The sequence below is a fragment of the Setaria italica genome, chromosome VI, assembly GCF_000263155.2.
Source record: "Setaria italica strain Yugu1 chromosome VI, Setaria_italica_v2.0, whole genome shotgun sequence".
Classification (NCBI taxonomy): Eukaryota; Viridiplantae; Streptophyta; class Magnoliopsida; order Poales; family Poaceae; genus Setaria; species Setaria italica.
In genome coordinates this window covers 7,105,214-7,120,797 of record NC_028455.1, presented here as the reverse complement: position 1 = coordinate 7,120,797, position 15,584 = coordinate 7,105,214, and the positions used below count along the sequence as shown (strand labels likewise).

General features: G+C 45.2%; 2 protein-coding genes across 2 annotated transcripts in view; one reads left to right on the top strand and one right to left on the bottom strand.

The window, feature by feature from the left end:
• LOC105914550 (wall-associated receptor kinase 3-like) overlaps positions 1–6,474 on the top strand; it is a 32,933-nt gene extending 26,459 nt beyond the window's left edge. The window contains exon 3 of the mRNA XM_012846776.1: positions 5,524–6,474. Within this exon, the coding sequence (XP_012702230.1) occupies positions 5,524–6,474 (951 nt within the window). The remainder of the gene's footprint in view (positions 1–5,523) is intronic.
• Positions 6,475–14,362: 7,888 nt separating this feature from the next.
• LOC101779400 (polyubiquitin) lies at positions 14,363–15,078 on the bottom strand. The gene has a single exon (XM_022827639.1). It carries the CDS (start codon positions 15,074–15,076, stop codon positions 14,414–14,416), a length of 663 nt encoding a protein of 220 aa, XP_022683374.1. The 5' UTR covers positions 15,077–15,078; the 3' UTR covers positions 14,363–14,413.
• Positions 15,079–15,584: the final 506 nt, after the last annotated feature.

Here is a 15,584-nt window from a genome sequence, read left to right as displayed (position 1 = left end):
CAGGATATTCCGATGCAGGTCAGAAATAGACCATCGGAACATCCAATGATATACTTTTTAACTAGCCGTTAGAGCAACGGCTCTTTCAGCCTTTGGGGCTATTTATACCCCCACTACTCGCCCATTTGGAGTTGCTGGAGTGTCTTGGGATGCATTGAAAACCAAGACTCATCAAGAACACATCCAAGCCACCAAAAGTGCTTCAGTGATTCATCAAAGGCTTAGCACAAGGTTAGGAGAGTGATTAGTGCTAGGATAGCCTTAGAGAGGAGTGAGTGCAAGGTGTGCCAACCTTGTGACCAGGTTCTAGAGTGAACCACCGCTGTACAAGAGGTGTGCCGGCACCTTGGAGCCTTGGTGGCTCGCCGGCAAGTCTTCGACCCTCCGGCTTGGTGTGGAGCAGCATTTATGACCTTGTGCGGGGGACGTGGAGACCCCCTTCACTTCATGGAGAAGCTCCTTAGTGGAAATGGCATCAAGGTGACCGAGGAACTTAGCGTGTGACTTAGTGGCCGAGCCTCTGTGGCAAGTCAAGGGGTGCCTTGGGACAGACTTGGTGACCAGGAAGCAATACTCTTATGTGAGTGCTTCAACAACGTGGACTAGTGGTGGCTTAGTGACTACTGATACCACGGGATAAATCATTGTGTCAAGAGTTTACTTCCCTTCATCCTAACCTCTTACATTTCCGTATTTTAATACTTACAACTTGGGTGCCTTTACTTTCTTAGTGTAGTACCTTACCTTGATAGGATTGGCTCTAGGTTGCAAAACTTGTTTTGGGATGAGGGTTTCACACTACAATGCACTTCTAGGATAAAATGGTCTAGTTTACTTACATGCAAATTAGTGGATGCCATAGGTTAAGTTTTTAGGTTGCCTGATTCACCCCCTCCCCCTCTTAGGCTACGAGCACCAATTCCTTACACGTGGTATCAAAGCTGAGACTCACATATTTCACACAGAATCACCAATTTTATTGGCAAATTGTGAAACCGGCTCATTGAAAATGGTTAGCCTTCACCGCCTTGTGAGTTAGCTTGATAAGGGAAAGGGATGGATATAATAGGTTTGGCTCCATATTTCGATGACACAGGCTATCCACGTTGAAAAGTTCTCAAGGAAGCATTTCTCCAAGCTAAGGGCCTAAATATTTGGAGAGTCAGTAGCGAGGGCATGAAAAATAAAGGACAACAAGAAAAACAATATGATGTGATTGTCAAGAGCATCATTTTGTCCTCACTTAGTGAAAGTGTTTTCAATCGTGTTTTTACTTGTGAAAATGCTAACGAGCTATGGATGACTATCAAACAGAACAATGAGGGATCAAAGGACGTAACTAATGAAAGATACGATATTCCCATTGATAAGCTAAATAGCTTTAAGCAACTTGATAATGAGAATCTCGAGGCTATGTATGCACGCTTGAATGTTCTTGTGAATGATATCAATGCTTTAGGTGTGAAGAACATCAAGAATGCGGAACTCAATCGCAAGATCCTTCACAGCTTCTGGAAGCCAGATTATGATTTGGTGAAGGCAGTTCTCTTTGAAAAGAAGCTCTATGAATTAACTCCAAATCATATCTTAAACAAGATCATAGCATTTGAGCTCCAGCTAATGGACAAGCCCAAGGTGCAACTCCAGGATAAGCTCAAGGAACCATCTTCTCCAACTCAAAGTCTTGCTCTTTCAAGTCAACAAGAGAATAAGTTGAGGAAGAAGGCAACTCATAGAAGCTCAAGTGAAGAAGAAGAAGAAGAAGAAGAAGAAGAAGAAGAAGAAGAAGAAGATGATGATGACAAAAGCTTCTCAAGTGATGAAGAAACCAAATCCTTGGTAAATGTGTACGCCAAGAAGGTCTTAAAGTACGTGAAAAAGAACAACATGTATGGCTACAATGTTCATTGAGAGAATGACTTCATCATCAACAAGTGAAGATCATGAGGATCAAGCACAAGAAAAAGAAGAAGGAGATGAAGCCCAAGCAAGAAGCACTCACCGTCGTCTGTGAATGGATAAGCGGTGGAGAATCAAGTTCTTGTAGCTCAAGTGATGAATCAAGCAAGAACTTCACCACTCGCTTCATGCAAGGTCCTTCATCATCATCACATTTTTGCCTTATGGCCCGAGGTATAGAAAGCAATGTAAGTGATGATGAATCTGATTCTTCTTCTATTGATGATCTTCTTGAGCTAATTCATGAGCAAAAAGGAATCATTAAGAAACAATCTAAGCAAATAAAAGAACTCAATGCTATCAATGACCTTAATGCTACTCTTGCTACAAATTATGAAAATTTGTTGTGCAAGTTCAACTTACTTAGCAAGGAGCATGAAGAGCTCAAATCTAAAATTGAGAGCATTGGAATTGAAACTAAGAATTCCTTGGAGCTAGATGAATCATCTATCCTTTGTGCAATTCCTATATCTAAGATAGATGTTTCAACTTCTTGCTTTGACTTAATTCATGAATCTTGCTCACCATCTTGCAATGACAAATCCTTTGAGAATATTGTTGTATAATCATGTGATGATCTCATTGCCAAGGAGAATGATGAGCTCAAGCAAGAAGTGAAATGGCTCATGGGCAAATTGGCTAAGTTGAAGGGCATGGACAAGGCAGACAATGTACAAGCTTCTCAAGATAAGAAGAGCAACGTCCAACCTTCTCAAAATAATCGTGATCACATGGTGAAGAAGCTTGAGAAGGGAGCAACCGTGACTTGCTTCAAGTGTCATGAAGAAGGCCACAAGTCCTACCAATGCCCTCAAGTGAAGAAGATGAACTTTACCATCAAGAGCTCCCTCATCTACACCAAGCCCAACCGCAATAACAAGGCCAAGAGCAACACCTACGTCATCAAGAAAAAGACCAGTGGAAAGGTGATTGCATATAAGGTTGGGAAGATGAAGAAGGAGTGGGGTTGGAATCGACCCATTTGGGTGCCCAAGGAAGTGATCACCAACATGAAAGGGCCTCAAATGGTTTGGGTTCCAAAAGACACGTGAAGTCCATGATCAGCTACGGGGGATTTGAAGGCTTGGCTCACAAGAAGATGAAGATATATGCCAAGCTCACAACGTTAGACATATATGCCTAAGTCCCCCATCCAAAGGTAATGGTAGTTAGAACCCAACTCAAGCATCATTGTAGCTCCATTGCCATGTCTAGGATTGCATTGTGTTCTCATATGATATATGTTGTAATGCTTAGTTGTTTTTATATGGTAGGTTGCTTGTGTATCTCTCTAACCCACGAGCAACCTACATGGTTTGATATGTGTGGTTCTTTCATGATACATGCTCTTTCATTTATTATCTTTTGTATCATGAGCACATTCTATAGGGTTAGCTTCCCTTTTGCTGTCAAAAAAAATGTGCATACTCTTGGTTGGTGATTCAGACACTAAATGCACACATTTAGGGGGAGCTTTTGTGATTTTGAGACTAACTTATTTTCAAGCTTATCTTGTGTAGTCTCTTAATGGCACGTTCACGATCCAGTGCATCACTTTAAGAGAATGTGTTGACGCAAGATTTTGACACGTATGGGATCGACGTCAAGGGAGAAAAGGATTGGCCGATACGGTGGATTAAAAGGTTACGATTGGGAATCGGCTGATTGGTGCTACAGTTGGGAATCAGCCAATTGGCACTGCAAGTGTTTTGGCAGAGGGAGTTGGTGGAGATCGGCCGATTGGAAGGCTGGAGCGATTGGGCCAATATGGGCTTAAAGTGGGTCAGAGAAAGAAGATAGAGAAAGATTGGCCCGTGGGAGTACAATAACCAACTCCAATACGAGTTGTGTTCGTAAATATTTGTTTTCGTTTAAAATTAGAGATAGATCCTAGTCGGTTAGGAAATCGGTTGTAACAGGCTATAAATAGCCATCTTCAGAGATTTGTAAACAACACATCAATCAATACAACAATCTACTGTTTCCTCGTACTTTACTTTCAAGTCGGCGACTTCGCCAATACATCTTTTTCTTTCACGAGTTCGTACGGGTTGGCAGGGCTGCATCGACACGATCTTCGGCCGATTCTGTAAGTTCTGTTTATCGAGTAATATCTAAGCTTTAACTTCGGACGCATCGCTATCGTTTCGTTTAGATTTATTCACAAGTTATCGATATTTACTAGAATTATAGGTTTTATCTACTGTTCTAGTTTTATCACCAGTTATCCAGCTTGAGATTTGAACTATCGGCTTTGTTGCTGTTATTTTCATTCATCATTATCGCATAGCCAATTAGGTCTATTTCAAGTGTTGCTTTCGTAGCTTTGTCTAGTTTACTCTAGTAGTTTTCTTCGCAATCGCTACGTGATTGTCGGCTGTATCATAGCCGATTATCTTTATATAGCAAATCGGCCGATTCGCTGATACGCTTTTCGAGATTGGAACCTTAGCCGATCGGAACCCCTGGAATTTGACATGTTTTCTTCCTTGCCAATCAACGGGTCAGATTAGATGGCACGCCGCGCGAACCGAACCAGGGCGATTATCCGAACAGGAGCTAAGCAGATTCTCCCGGGTCGTGTGTCCGACGCTGAGGATCAATTGGCTGACTTTTAGCGCCAACACACTTTTGGCACGCCCAGTGAGACCACCTCAATATCCAACATGTCAAAGGCCACCGAAGTCTCCGAAGACAATGTCATTGAGGTTACGGAGGCAGATCTCAAGGACGACTAGAAAGAAGAATCGGCAAAACACCTAGAAGACTACAAGAAGGTATATCTGCAATCTTTCAGTCGTACTAGGAGGGAGCGGGGAGGCCATCAAGAAAGCTCCTCTTCCAACTCCCCGCCAGATCACCATCGCTGAGGACTCGAGCAAGATGTCCAACATGATTCAACAGTCCGTTTATCAGGCTTTCATCGACCAATCACCGGTGATGACCAACACGGTGTACAATGCCGTCATCAGTTCCCTGGCCAACGGGGTAGCTCAAGGATATCAGGGGCCAGCGTACGCCCCACCCATTACAACTCCAGTCAGGAGCTTACCAAGCACATCTAGCTCGGCTCCTCAGCTGACGCCGACGCAACACGAAGGACACAACACTTCACTGCCTTCAATGCCTCCGGGATACAGCGGTGCACCATGCTTTCAGTCACAAGCACCGCCTCAGCTTGCCCAGATTTCTTCCGTGCAGTCATTGCCCTCAAACTCAATGCCTTGGGGGGCACCAACAGCGGCAGCTGTCCTGGACCAATCGGTCGGTTATGGAGGCTCTCCGATCCAGGCACCGCTCCAACCGGCTATCCGGCCGATGGTCCCATAGTATCAGCCGGCCATGTCAGAAATCGGCAGGGGGATAGATGCTACTGAAACACTTCGAAGTGCAGCGCCGATGATGCTATACGATGGGGCAGCCGATTCGCTATGCCACCAACTGTCAACCACTCAGCCGGTCATGTTACCGCAGAATCCGCCGCACGCTTTGATTCATCACCCGGTCATCCTGTCGCCGATCCACCAACATGTGCCGATTCCCCAACCAGTTGTGCTCGGCAAGAGAGGGAATGGCACCGTGTACAGAGGAACTCTAAAAGATAACAGATCGGCAGCGATAAAGAAGTGCAAGATGATCAGCGAGAGGCAGGAGAAGGAGTTCGGGAAGGAGATGCTCATCCTGTCCCAGATCAACCACAGGAACGTCGTCAAGTTCTATGGCTGCTGCCTTGAGGTGGAGGTGCCCATGCTCGTCTACGAGTTCATCCCCAACGGCACCCTGTACCAGCTCATCCATGGCCGGCATCACCACGGGCCGCGCGTCTCCTTCGCGACGCGCCTGAAGATCGCGCACGAGGCCGCGGAAGCACTCGCCTACCTGCACTCCTGGGCCTCGCCGCCGATCATCCACGGCGACGTGAAATCGGCAAACATACTCATCGACGACAACTACACCGTCAGAGTCTCAGATTTTGGAGCCTCGACTTTGGCTCCGACGGACGAGGCCCAGTTTGTGACATTTGTCCAGGGGACCTACGGCTACCTGGACCCAGAGTACATGCAGACCTCCAAGCTGACGAGCAAGAGCGACGTGTACAGCTTCGGCGTCGTCATCCTGGAGCTGCTGACGTGCAGGAAGGCGACGAACCTTCAGGCAATCGATGAGGAAATAAACCTCTCGGCACATTTCCTCCTGGCCATGAGCGAGAACAGGCTTGGCGAGATACTGGACGAACAGATCAAAGGCGAAGAGAGCATCGAGCTGATCGAGCAGGTGGCCGAGCTGGCGAGGCGATGCTTGGAGATAGCTAGCGAGCAGAGACCGCCGATGCGGGAGGTTGCAGATGAGCTTGAGAGGTTTAGGAACCTGTCGCAGCATCCATGGGGGCAGGAGACTTCCGACGAGGGAGCTATGCTCGTTGGATCACCAAACGCTTGCTTCGAAATCGAGCTTAGCAACGGGTATGTCAGCATGACTGATTCAGCATACTTGGGAATTCAGTCTCCACGATAATGTCATCTATACTTTTGTGCGTTACCTGGGTTATTATGGAAACATATATTACTACTAAAAGCTTGTAATATTTTTTACACACCCTATATTTCAGTCCATTTTTTTCTGAGCAAAGGTTAGTACGATTTTTATGTTTCTCTTTAGGATTTCCGTGGGAACAATGGTTGTGCTTGTGCACGTCTTGTTAAGATTACAATCAACCGAGAGACTGCGTGACAGAGACAATTAGCAGATAGGGTATTGAGCTGATGCATGCTTGTGACCTCTGCAATTGCCGCTGCATGCTTGCAACACACCTTACTAAAGTTGAAGCCACCAACTGTTTTTCTCAATAAAATGATGCCAAGACAAACCCAGGGACTCTTGATACAAGATCTCACACATTAACATACTATAACGAAAGGATATACATGTGACCACATGAGTTATATATCCAAGCCATTTATTTTTGAATCAATGATGAGATAGATCATTGGTAGGTAAGAAGTATAAGGGGTAGGTAGTGGATCAACAGTTGGATAAAAAGAAATCAACGGTTAAGATAAGTCATGTGGTCACATGTACATGTGATTTTGCATTTTCCACGATGAAAGGTTTGGGGATAGATGTATGTGTTTTAATTTATACTCGACTCGGCAGGGACTTGAAGGTTGGAATCGGAAGTGGAAGAGAATTAGGACTTCCAACCGGAGCTGATTTTTATTTTCCAAAAAGCAATCAGCCAATAATTCCCGGCAGCCAGAGGCGGCCCAGAGTTTCTTCCTTGCCCTTCGACCTGGTTGGGCCCCTTTTGACCGTGTAACGAGTGGTGGGTCCACATCCACCATAGTGCCACGCACATCTCTGTCAGAGGTTCGCCGGAGATCAACTCGACGGCGGCCGTCCGGTGAGCTGTGGAAACACACATGCGAACTCAATGGAGAACGCAGGGATTTTGTGCGCCGTAACAGCGGCAGCGTTTTATGTTTTTATCCAGAAAAACTCAGTCGGAACTTACTAGTTTTCCTTTACTGCTGCCAAAACAGTACTTGAATTGTTGCCAAATAAAATAGTAATTGTTTATCCGGCCGACATCCCCATTTGTAATTGCCGTGATTTTCCTGTTTGATTCTGTTGTGAGAACGAACCATCTGCTGTACTGTAGTACATCACAACGCACGATTGGTTGGCCAGATAAGTTAATCTCAGTTTGATAATAAAGAAAGAAGAATGCAGCAATACTAACGTCCTACAATGATAGTAGTTTTACTGATGACACACCACTACTGGAAGGAAAGAAAGAAGACTGCATCAAAAGTATCTCCTTGTTGAATGGCCATACATCACGTATCTCCGTGTTGATGGTCATGCATCTCAGCGACCACATATTGGCAGAGCACCACGTCGACGTCGATGGTAGACTCATTTTGAATGATATAGTCAGCCAGGTCTGGCTGTCCTCCAACTGTTTGCCAGCAAAATGAGGCGTTGCCGTCTGGGGCGACTGCCATCCTTCTCATAGATCTTCAGCTTCACAGCGTCGATGGTATCTCAACTCTCAACCAAAAGAGGGATGCATGGTCCTTCTAGTCATCTTCACCACGAAGATCCGCATCGTGCCTCTTGGAAATGGGTGGAGGACAAGAAGAACGATGGCCTCCTTCCAAATGTTGTTGTCGCCAAGGTGCTGTTGTCGTGCAGCTGTTTGTTGGAAAAGATGAGGATCTTCAATTTTGCCCTTCACGTTGTCAATAGTATTCAACCTCAAGGGTGATGGACTTGCCTGCTAGCGTCTCCATTACATAGATTTGCATCTTTTCTAGGAGGTCAAGCGTCAGCTAGTGTAAAGTTGTCCTCTAGCTGCTCTCCATCAAAGACAAGGCAGTGTTGTTCCAGAATTTTTTCTCTCACAGTATACAAGGTATGTGATGGTTGGACACTGAGGTGGATTATCCTGCCGGTGGGCCTCCTCACAAAGATAATATATTCTGAATGAGCACTTCAACATTAACATTTTTAGACAAAAGTGGCTCAATCAAGCTTTCGGTTTTAGGTTATACAAGAAAAAGCCAACAATTCTACTGTGTAAATACAATGTTTGTACAGAGCAAGCCTAGCTAGCTAGCATATAAAGTAGTGTTGAGCAACCATTAAAAATTACATGGTTCACTCAATTCTGTGCATTTATCTGAATAGATTAAGCGAGAAAGTTCTCAATTGCTGAACACTTTCTAGTGGAATAGAACCGACGAAAGGCAAATGCCAAATCAGCCAACAACACTCTAATGTTACAGAAGCTAGCGCACACTTTAGAGTTGCTACAACGTATCGAATTAATTGGAAAAAAACAGAATATGCAGCCCTTATTTTCCAGTATCAACTAAAATTAACAGCAACAAATGCTTTTATTTAGGCTATACAATTAAGAGCATCTCCAGCAGTCTTCCAATAATCCTTTCCCAGTAACTGATATCTTCTCCTTTGTTTCAATCATCTCTTGAACTGCGGACTGGAACACAATACCATCTCCTCCTTTCTTTACCCTCTCCTTCTCTTGCTTCCTCCCTGAAGGTCTCTCTTTGTGGTTCACTGCCGATCTTGGAATGCCACTCTCCTCCACATCATCATCATTGTCATCACCCTCATTCTCAAATTCTGAAAAAGACTTTTGTGCTTTCTTCTTAAGTAGATGACAATCATTATCCCGATTGATCCACTTCTGTGGTGTTTGAGTAACGCCCAACAATGCAACATCACAAATGGCCTGTCATGCGGCTCCCTCTGCTTGTATAGCTTTTGAATGTGGTTAATTTGTCAAATGGACAAATAGTTACTCAAATGAAGGATGGAACATCTTAGAATAAACTACAAAGAAACTAACAGTACAATACTCCATGTATGTTACTTACTCTATAGAGCTTACTGGAAGTGGAAAGTAACAGGCATTTCTCTAGTTTCTCTCTCTAGACCTCGCGCCCACCACGCCACCCGCCGGCGGCCACTCCGGCCTTAGCATCCACTCCCCTCCCAACCCCTCTAGGCCTGCGCCGGCCATGTCCCACCTCCCACCCCCATCCCCCCCCCCCCCCCGGCCGGCCGCTGGTGCATCCAGATCTGAGAACGAGCTCAATGAAGAAAAAGATCCTTCTCCGGCACCAAGCTCCTTCGACACCCCGGCGGCGCATTCTTATCCTCCCCCATTAACCCCTTGGCCACTCCCTACGAGCGATGGATGGAGGGCCCGTCGGGGAGGACCCCGGATTGGTTGCGCTACAGTGCATCCTCTTCATCTTCCTTAGAAGACCAGGACTCCCTCCGGTGCACAGCTCCTTATCTTCCCCTTTCTTCTTCCTCCTCCTCCTCTCCCTCCAGCACGGGTGCCAACCCCCTCCCCCTGCTGCCCCTCCCCTTCCCCCTCTGCTTGCCCCTTACTGGTAGTGAGGAGCGGCAGCGGGACGAGGGCGGGCAGCGGCGAGGGCTCGGAGCGGAGGCCAGGGCGGAGAGGTGGCACAGGCTCGGAGCAGTGGAGGCAGAGCGAAGGCTGGGGCCGGGGCGGAGGCCGGAGCGGAGCAGTGTCAGGGCGGCGTGCGGCCAGCGGCCGACGGGCGTGGGCTGCTTTTTTATTTTTATTTTGAAATTTTTAGTCCCGGTTGGTAGCACCAACAGGGACTAAACGGGGCCTTTAGTCCCGGGTGGATGACCCGGGACTAAAGGACCCCCACCTTTTGTCTCGAAAATTATATCCTGAATGGTTTTAGAGAGATTTGGCCCCTACCAACCGGGACTAAAGCCAAGGTTTCTAGTAGTGAGTTAGTTCCTGGAACGCAACCTATATATAAGACACCATACAAGATGGCTCCTTTGGAGCAGGTGGAGTTGAAGAAACAATTGGATGAACTTCTTACTAAAGGGTTTAACCAACCAAGCACGTCACCTTGGGTTGCCCCAGTCTTGTTTGTAGAAAAGAAGGATAGCACTAAAAGATTTTTTGTTGATTATCAAGCACATAATCAAGTGACAATCAAGAACAAGTAACCTTTGCCTCGTATTGATGCTCTCTTTGATCAATTGAGAGGTGCCAAGGTATTCTCTAAGATTGACTTGCAATGTGGTTACCATCAACTATGTATCAAGGAAGAGGATATTGAGAAGATGGCTTTTAATATAAGGTATGGGCATTATGATTATGTGGTTATGTCTTTTGGACTAATAAATGTCCATGCCGTTTTTATGGAGGCCATGAAAGGATGTTGCATGAGTACTTGGATGTTTTTGTTGTGGTATTCATCAATGATATCTTAGTCTACTCCAAGTCAAAGGAGAAGCATAAGGTTCATCTCAGTCTTGTCTTGCATGCACTTCAGAAGAACAAGTTCTATGCAAAATTGAAGAAATGTGCATTTTGGCTTTCTTAAGTGAGCTTCCTTGGTCATGTCATTAATCAGCATGGCATTAGATATGTTGCCTCAGTGGTGGAATGGCAAAGACCAACCAATGTAACAGAGGTTCGGAGCTTCCTTGGGCTTGCATGTTATTATCGACGTTTCGTGCAAGGTTTCTCAATTATTGCTAAGCCAATGACTAATCTCACTAAGAAGGGTGTTCCATTCATATGGACTAAAGAGTGTGAGGCCAGTTTCCAAACTCTGAAGAGTAAGTTAGTGAATGCTTCTATATTGACATTACCTGAGAGTGGCAGACGCTTCACTTTGTATACAGATGCTTCTTGAATCAGGCTTGGTTGTGTGCTTATGCAAGAAGGTAAAGTGATTGCTTATGCATCAAGGCAATTGAAGAAGCATGAGCAGAATTACTCTACACATGATTTGGAGTTAGCTGCAATTATTTTTCTCTAAAGATTTGGAGGTATTATCTTTATGGAGAGTCATGTGATATATTTACAAATCACCAAAGTCTCAAATCTTCTACTCCAGCGTCAGCTACACAGGAGTCGTCTCCATGAGCTACATAGATTTGCATCTTTTCTTGGAGGTCAAGCGTGGATTGATGCTGGATGTTATAATCAGCCAATGTGAGGTTATCCTCCAGCTACACTCCATCAAATGCAAGGTGGTGGTGTTCCAATATCTTTTGCTTAACGGCATACAAGGTATGTGATGGTTGGACCCTGAGGCAAATCATCCTGCCGGTGGGGCTCCTCACAAATATCTGCATTCTGAATGTAGACAAAAAGAATGCTTTAGTACAGATTTTAATTATTTAGGCTATATACAACAATTCCAACAGGTGGCAGAAGCAAGAAGCCAAGAACCAGCTATCTAAAAAACAGTAGAAGCAAGAGCAGATATCTACTGCGTAATGTACATCGCTTATAGAAAATACCAAGCCTAGGATACAAAGTTTAAGTCTTGAGCAATCATTGGAATAACATGGTTCACTCAGTTCTGTGCATCGAACCGAAGAGATAGCGTGAATACGTAGTTCTCAATTTGCCGAGTACTTTGTACTGGAATACAACGGCGAGGACAGGCGAATGCCGAATCAGCAAAGAAGAATCTAGCATTACTGAAGCTAGCTAGCTCACACTTCAGATTTGCTAGAATGCATCGACCCGATTGGAGAACAGGATATGCAGCCCTTGTTTCAACGAGCAACTAAAATTAGTAGCATACGCTTTTCTTCTTGCTTTTGTGTAGGCTACTACAGAGCAATTAACAGCCAAAAAATGTCAACAATCCAAACAGGTAGCAGAATAGAAGAAAGAAGATAAATCTGCAGTCACAAAGGCTGGCCAACAGATCCCAAGATCCAACAACAATCATATGAGGTGATGAGCCACAAACTCCAGCCAAGATACTCCCGTAACCCTACACGAAAACTGACATATACGCTATAGAGATCATCACCGACGCCATGAATACGAATGAGACTGCTAGAAGTAGTAGAGAGAGAGAGAGAGAGAGGCAAAAAATTGAACAGCTCGACTTACCTGAAGCCGACGAAGATGCTTGTTGCTAGAATCTGCAGGGGCGTACGTTGTTGCTTCCGCCGGCGGAGCGCCCTGCTGGGAGATCGATTGGAAGCGTGGACGGACGACTTGGGGCGGAAGTGGAAAGTTTTGGTCTCCTCGATCGACGACGATTCCGTCCGGACGGCGGCGAGCGATAGCAGGCCGGACTTGAGCCTCCACTTCGGAGGCCCATTATTGACGGGAGGAAGAGACATGGGCTGTTTAGATACGGGCCGGGAAGCCATAATATGGATGGGAAGGCCATGGAAGCCGAAGGAGGCCTAGCCCATGTACGCTCCTAGGTTTCGTGCCTCCTCATGTACCACGTGGGATCCACGTATTGTTTAAAAGAATCCATGTGGGATCCACAAACTATTCAAGTAATCTGTATGGGATCCACGTACTCTTCAGTGGGATCCACGATACTATCGAGTGGGTCTCATGAATTTTTTTTAAAAAATATCGATGACAATTTTTCTATTATTTGCAATTACATTTTAGGGAAAGTATAAATATATTTAATTTTTTTCTATGTGTAAAATAATAATTAAACTTTGCATAATAGCTTCACCTCTGGTAGCCCTACTATTTTTTGACCTTGCCTTCAAATTAAATTGCAAAATATGAGTGAATTATTCATTCATTGCTAATTTAATTTGTTTTATTTCTATCAAAACCAAGTATCAGGGTAACATAGCACGTCAATCCGTTAGCTATATCTACTAAGGCTCATGACTTCCTAAGAAAAAAATTACACGGTGCTCGAATGACTATTATGATAAAAACTTGTTTGAATTTAATATTAGATGCGATCGATTTGATTCTATATTATGTTTTTTTTTGATTGAGCACAATAAGATAATAAAATGGTTTCTCATCATTATTTCAGATTAACATCTTTTGTATAGGCGTGCGTCAACCTGAGTAGTTATAAGTTATATATATGCATCTGCCCCCATTAGTTGGTGCTCATTCATGACTGTCCGAGCTACGCGTAACCCGAACGGAGGAAATCGGTGCGTGCAGGGATTTTCATGGAAGAAGCGGTAGCTTGAACACTGATCTGAAGCGGCAGCATTGGGGAGTGGACGGCCGACGACCCGAGATCATGAGACCCCCAGTCCTGTCTCATTGTCACCATCTACCTGGCCCGTCCCTCTCCTGCTGATCTGATCCCCTAGGCCCTATCTCTCTTTCACAAGCGCACGCAATGGCCGCTGGATGCTTGCAAACACGTAGTCACAAGTTGAAGCTGCTGAATGTATTTCTGAATCAACTGATGCTAATAAGATCCCAGACGGTATCTGAGCGGCAAAGATGATGCGTCGTCGTATGGGTTGTATCCCCGGCCGTCGCGGCCGCCGTCCAGGCCGAGCATCAGCCCGCGGTGGCCGGCGGCGGCGGGGCTCGAGCTCATCCGTCCGCAGGAGCGGGGCTCGAGCTTGTCCAGCCGGAGAGCGACACTGTTGAAATAGGGAAGTAGGTCGAGATGGTTCGTTCAATTTGGACGGACCGTCTCAATCTGGATCTGAGGGGTATATTCCTTGTGGGGATGAACCCAACACACTTTATTTCTGAACCAAATATGGATCCATCTAAATTCAACCTGTTCCAACCCACCTCAAGCCTCGAACCAAACGCACTCTTAAAATCAACCGAGAGGCTGCCGTGACAGAGACAAGAAGCCAACCGGGTATTGAAGTGACGCGTGACGTGATGCTTGCGAACACGTAATCACAAGTTGAAGCTGTTGACTGTATTTCTGAATCAACTATGCTAAGATCTCAGACATTAACGTTACCACAAACGAAAATTTTACTGATGATAACACAAAACGCTACTTGCAAATGAAAAAGACCTTAGCAAACTGATGGCCTATAATTGATGATCGTTTTACTGATAACACGCCGCTAGTAGAAAGAAAGAAACATGACGTACTTCAGCAAAAGAACTCTCGTTGTTGGATGACCTTGCATGGCATCAGTCTCGTCAACAACCACAAAGGCAGAGTACCAGATGGAGGGTACACTCCTTCTGAATGTTATAGTCCGCCAGGGTGCGCCTGCCCTGCAGTTGCTGGCCGGCAAAGATGAGGCGTTGCTGTATGGGGCGGATGCCCTCCATCTCATAGATCTTCATCTTGACATAGCTGACGGTATACGATCTCTCGACCTGAAAAGTGGGGGTCTTTCCATCTAGCATCTTCACAAAAATCTGCATCGTGCCTCTCGGGCATGGGTGGAGGACGAGGAGAAGGGTGGAGTCCTTGCAGATGTTGTGGTCCGCCAGGGTGCGCTTGCCCTCCAGCTGTTTGTTGGCAAAGATGAGGCACTGCAGGCTCTTGGGAAACCCCTCGGTATCTTCAATCTTGTCCTTTATGCTATCGATAGTATCTAAGCTATCAACCTCAAGAATGAAAGTCATGCCATTTAGTGTCTCCCTTACATAGATTTGCATCTTTTCTTGGAGGTCGAGCGTGGATTGATGTTCGATGTTATAATCAGCCAATGTAAGGTTATCCTCCAGCAGCACTCCATCAAAGGCAAGGTGGTGGCGTTCCAATATCTTTTGCTTAACGGCATACAAGGTATCTGATGGTTGGACACTGAGGCAAATCGTCGTCCCGGTGGGGGTCCTCACAAAGATCTGCATTCTGAACTAGCACACCAAACATCACCAACAATTATTTTTTACTGTAGACAAAAATACTTTAATCCAGCTTTTAATTATTTAGGCTATACAACGATTCCAACATGTGGCAGAAGCAAGAACCAGCTATCTAAAAAACAGTAGAAGCAAGAGTAGAAATCTACAATGTAATTTCGTTGCTTATAGAAAACATCAAGCCTAGGATACAAAGTTAAGTCTTGAGCAATCATTAAAATAACATGGTTCACTCAGTTCTGTACATTGACGAGATAAGTGAGTGTGCAGTTCTCAACTTGCCGAAATACTGGAGTAGAACCATGCATCAGGGCAGGCGAATGCCAAACCAGCCATGAAGAACCTAACACTGCTAGAATATAATGAATCGATCTAATCGGAAAACAGAATATGCAGCCGTTAATATCAACCAGCAGCAACTAAAATTAATAGCAGCCTTTCCTTAAGAAAAAGATTAATAGCCGATGTTTTCGTCTTGCTTTTGTTTATTAGGCTA

What these genes read in the sequence shown, in the direction of transcription:
- LOC101779400 (XM_022827639.1), bottom strand. Translation starts at nt 15,076, where the DNA reads ATGCAGATCTTTGTGAGGACCCCCACCGGGACGACGATTTGCCTCAGT.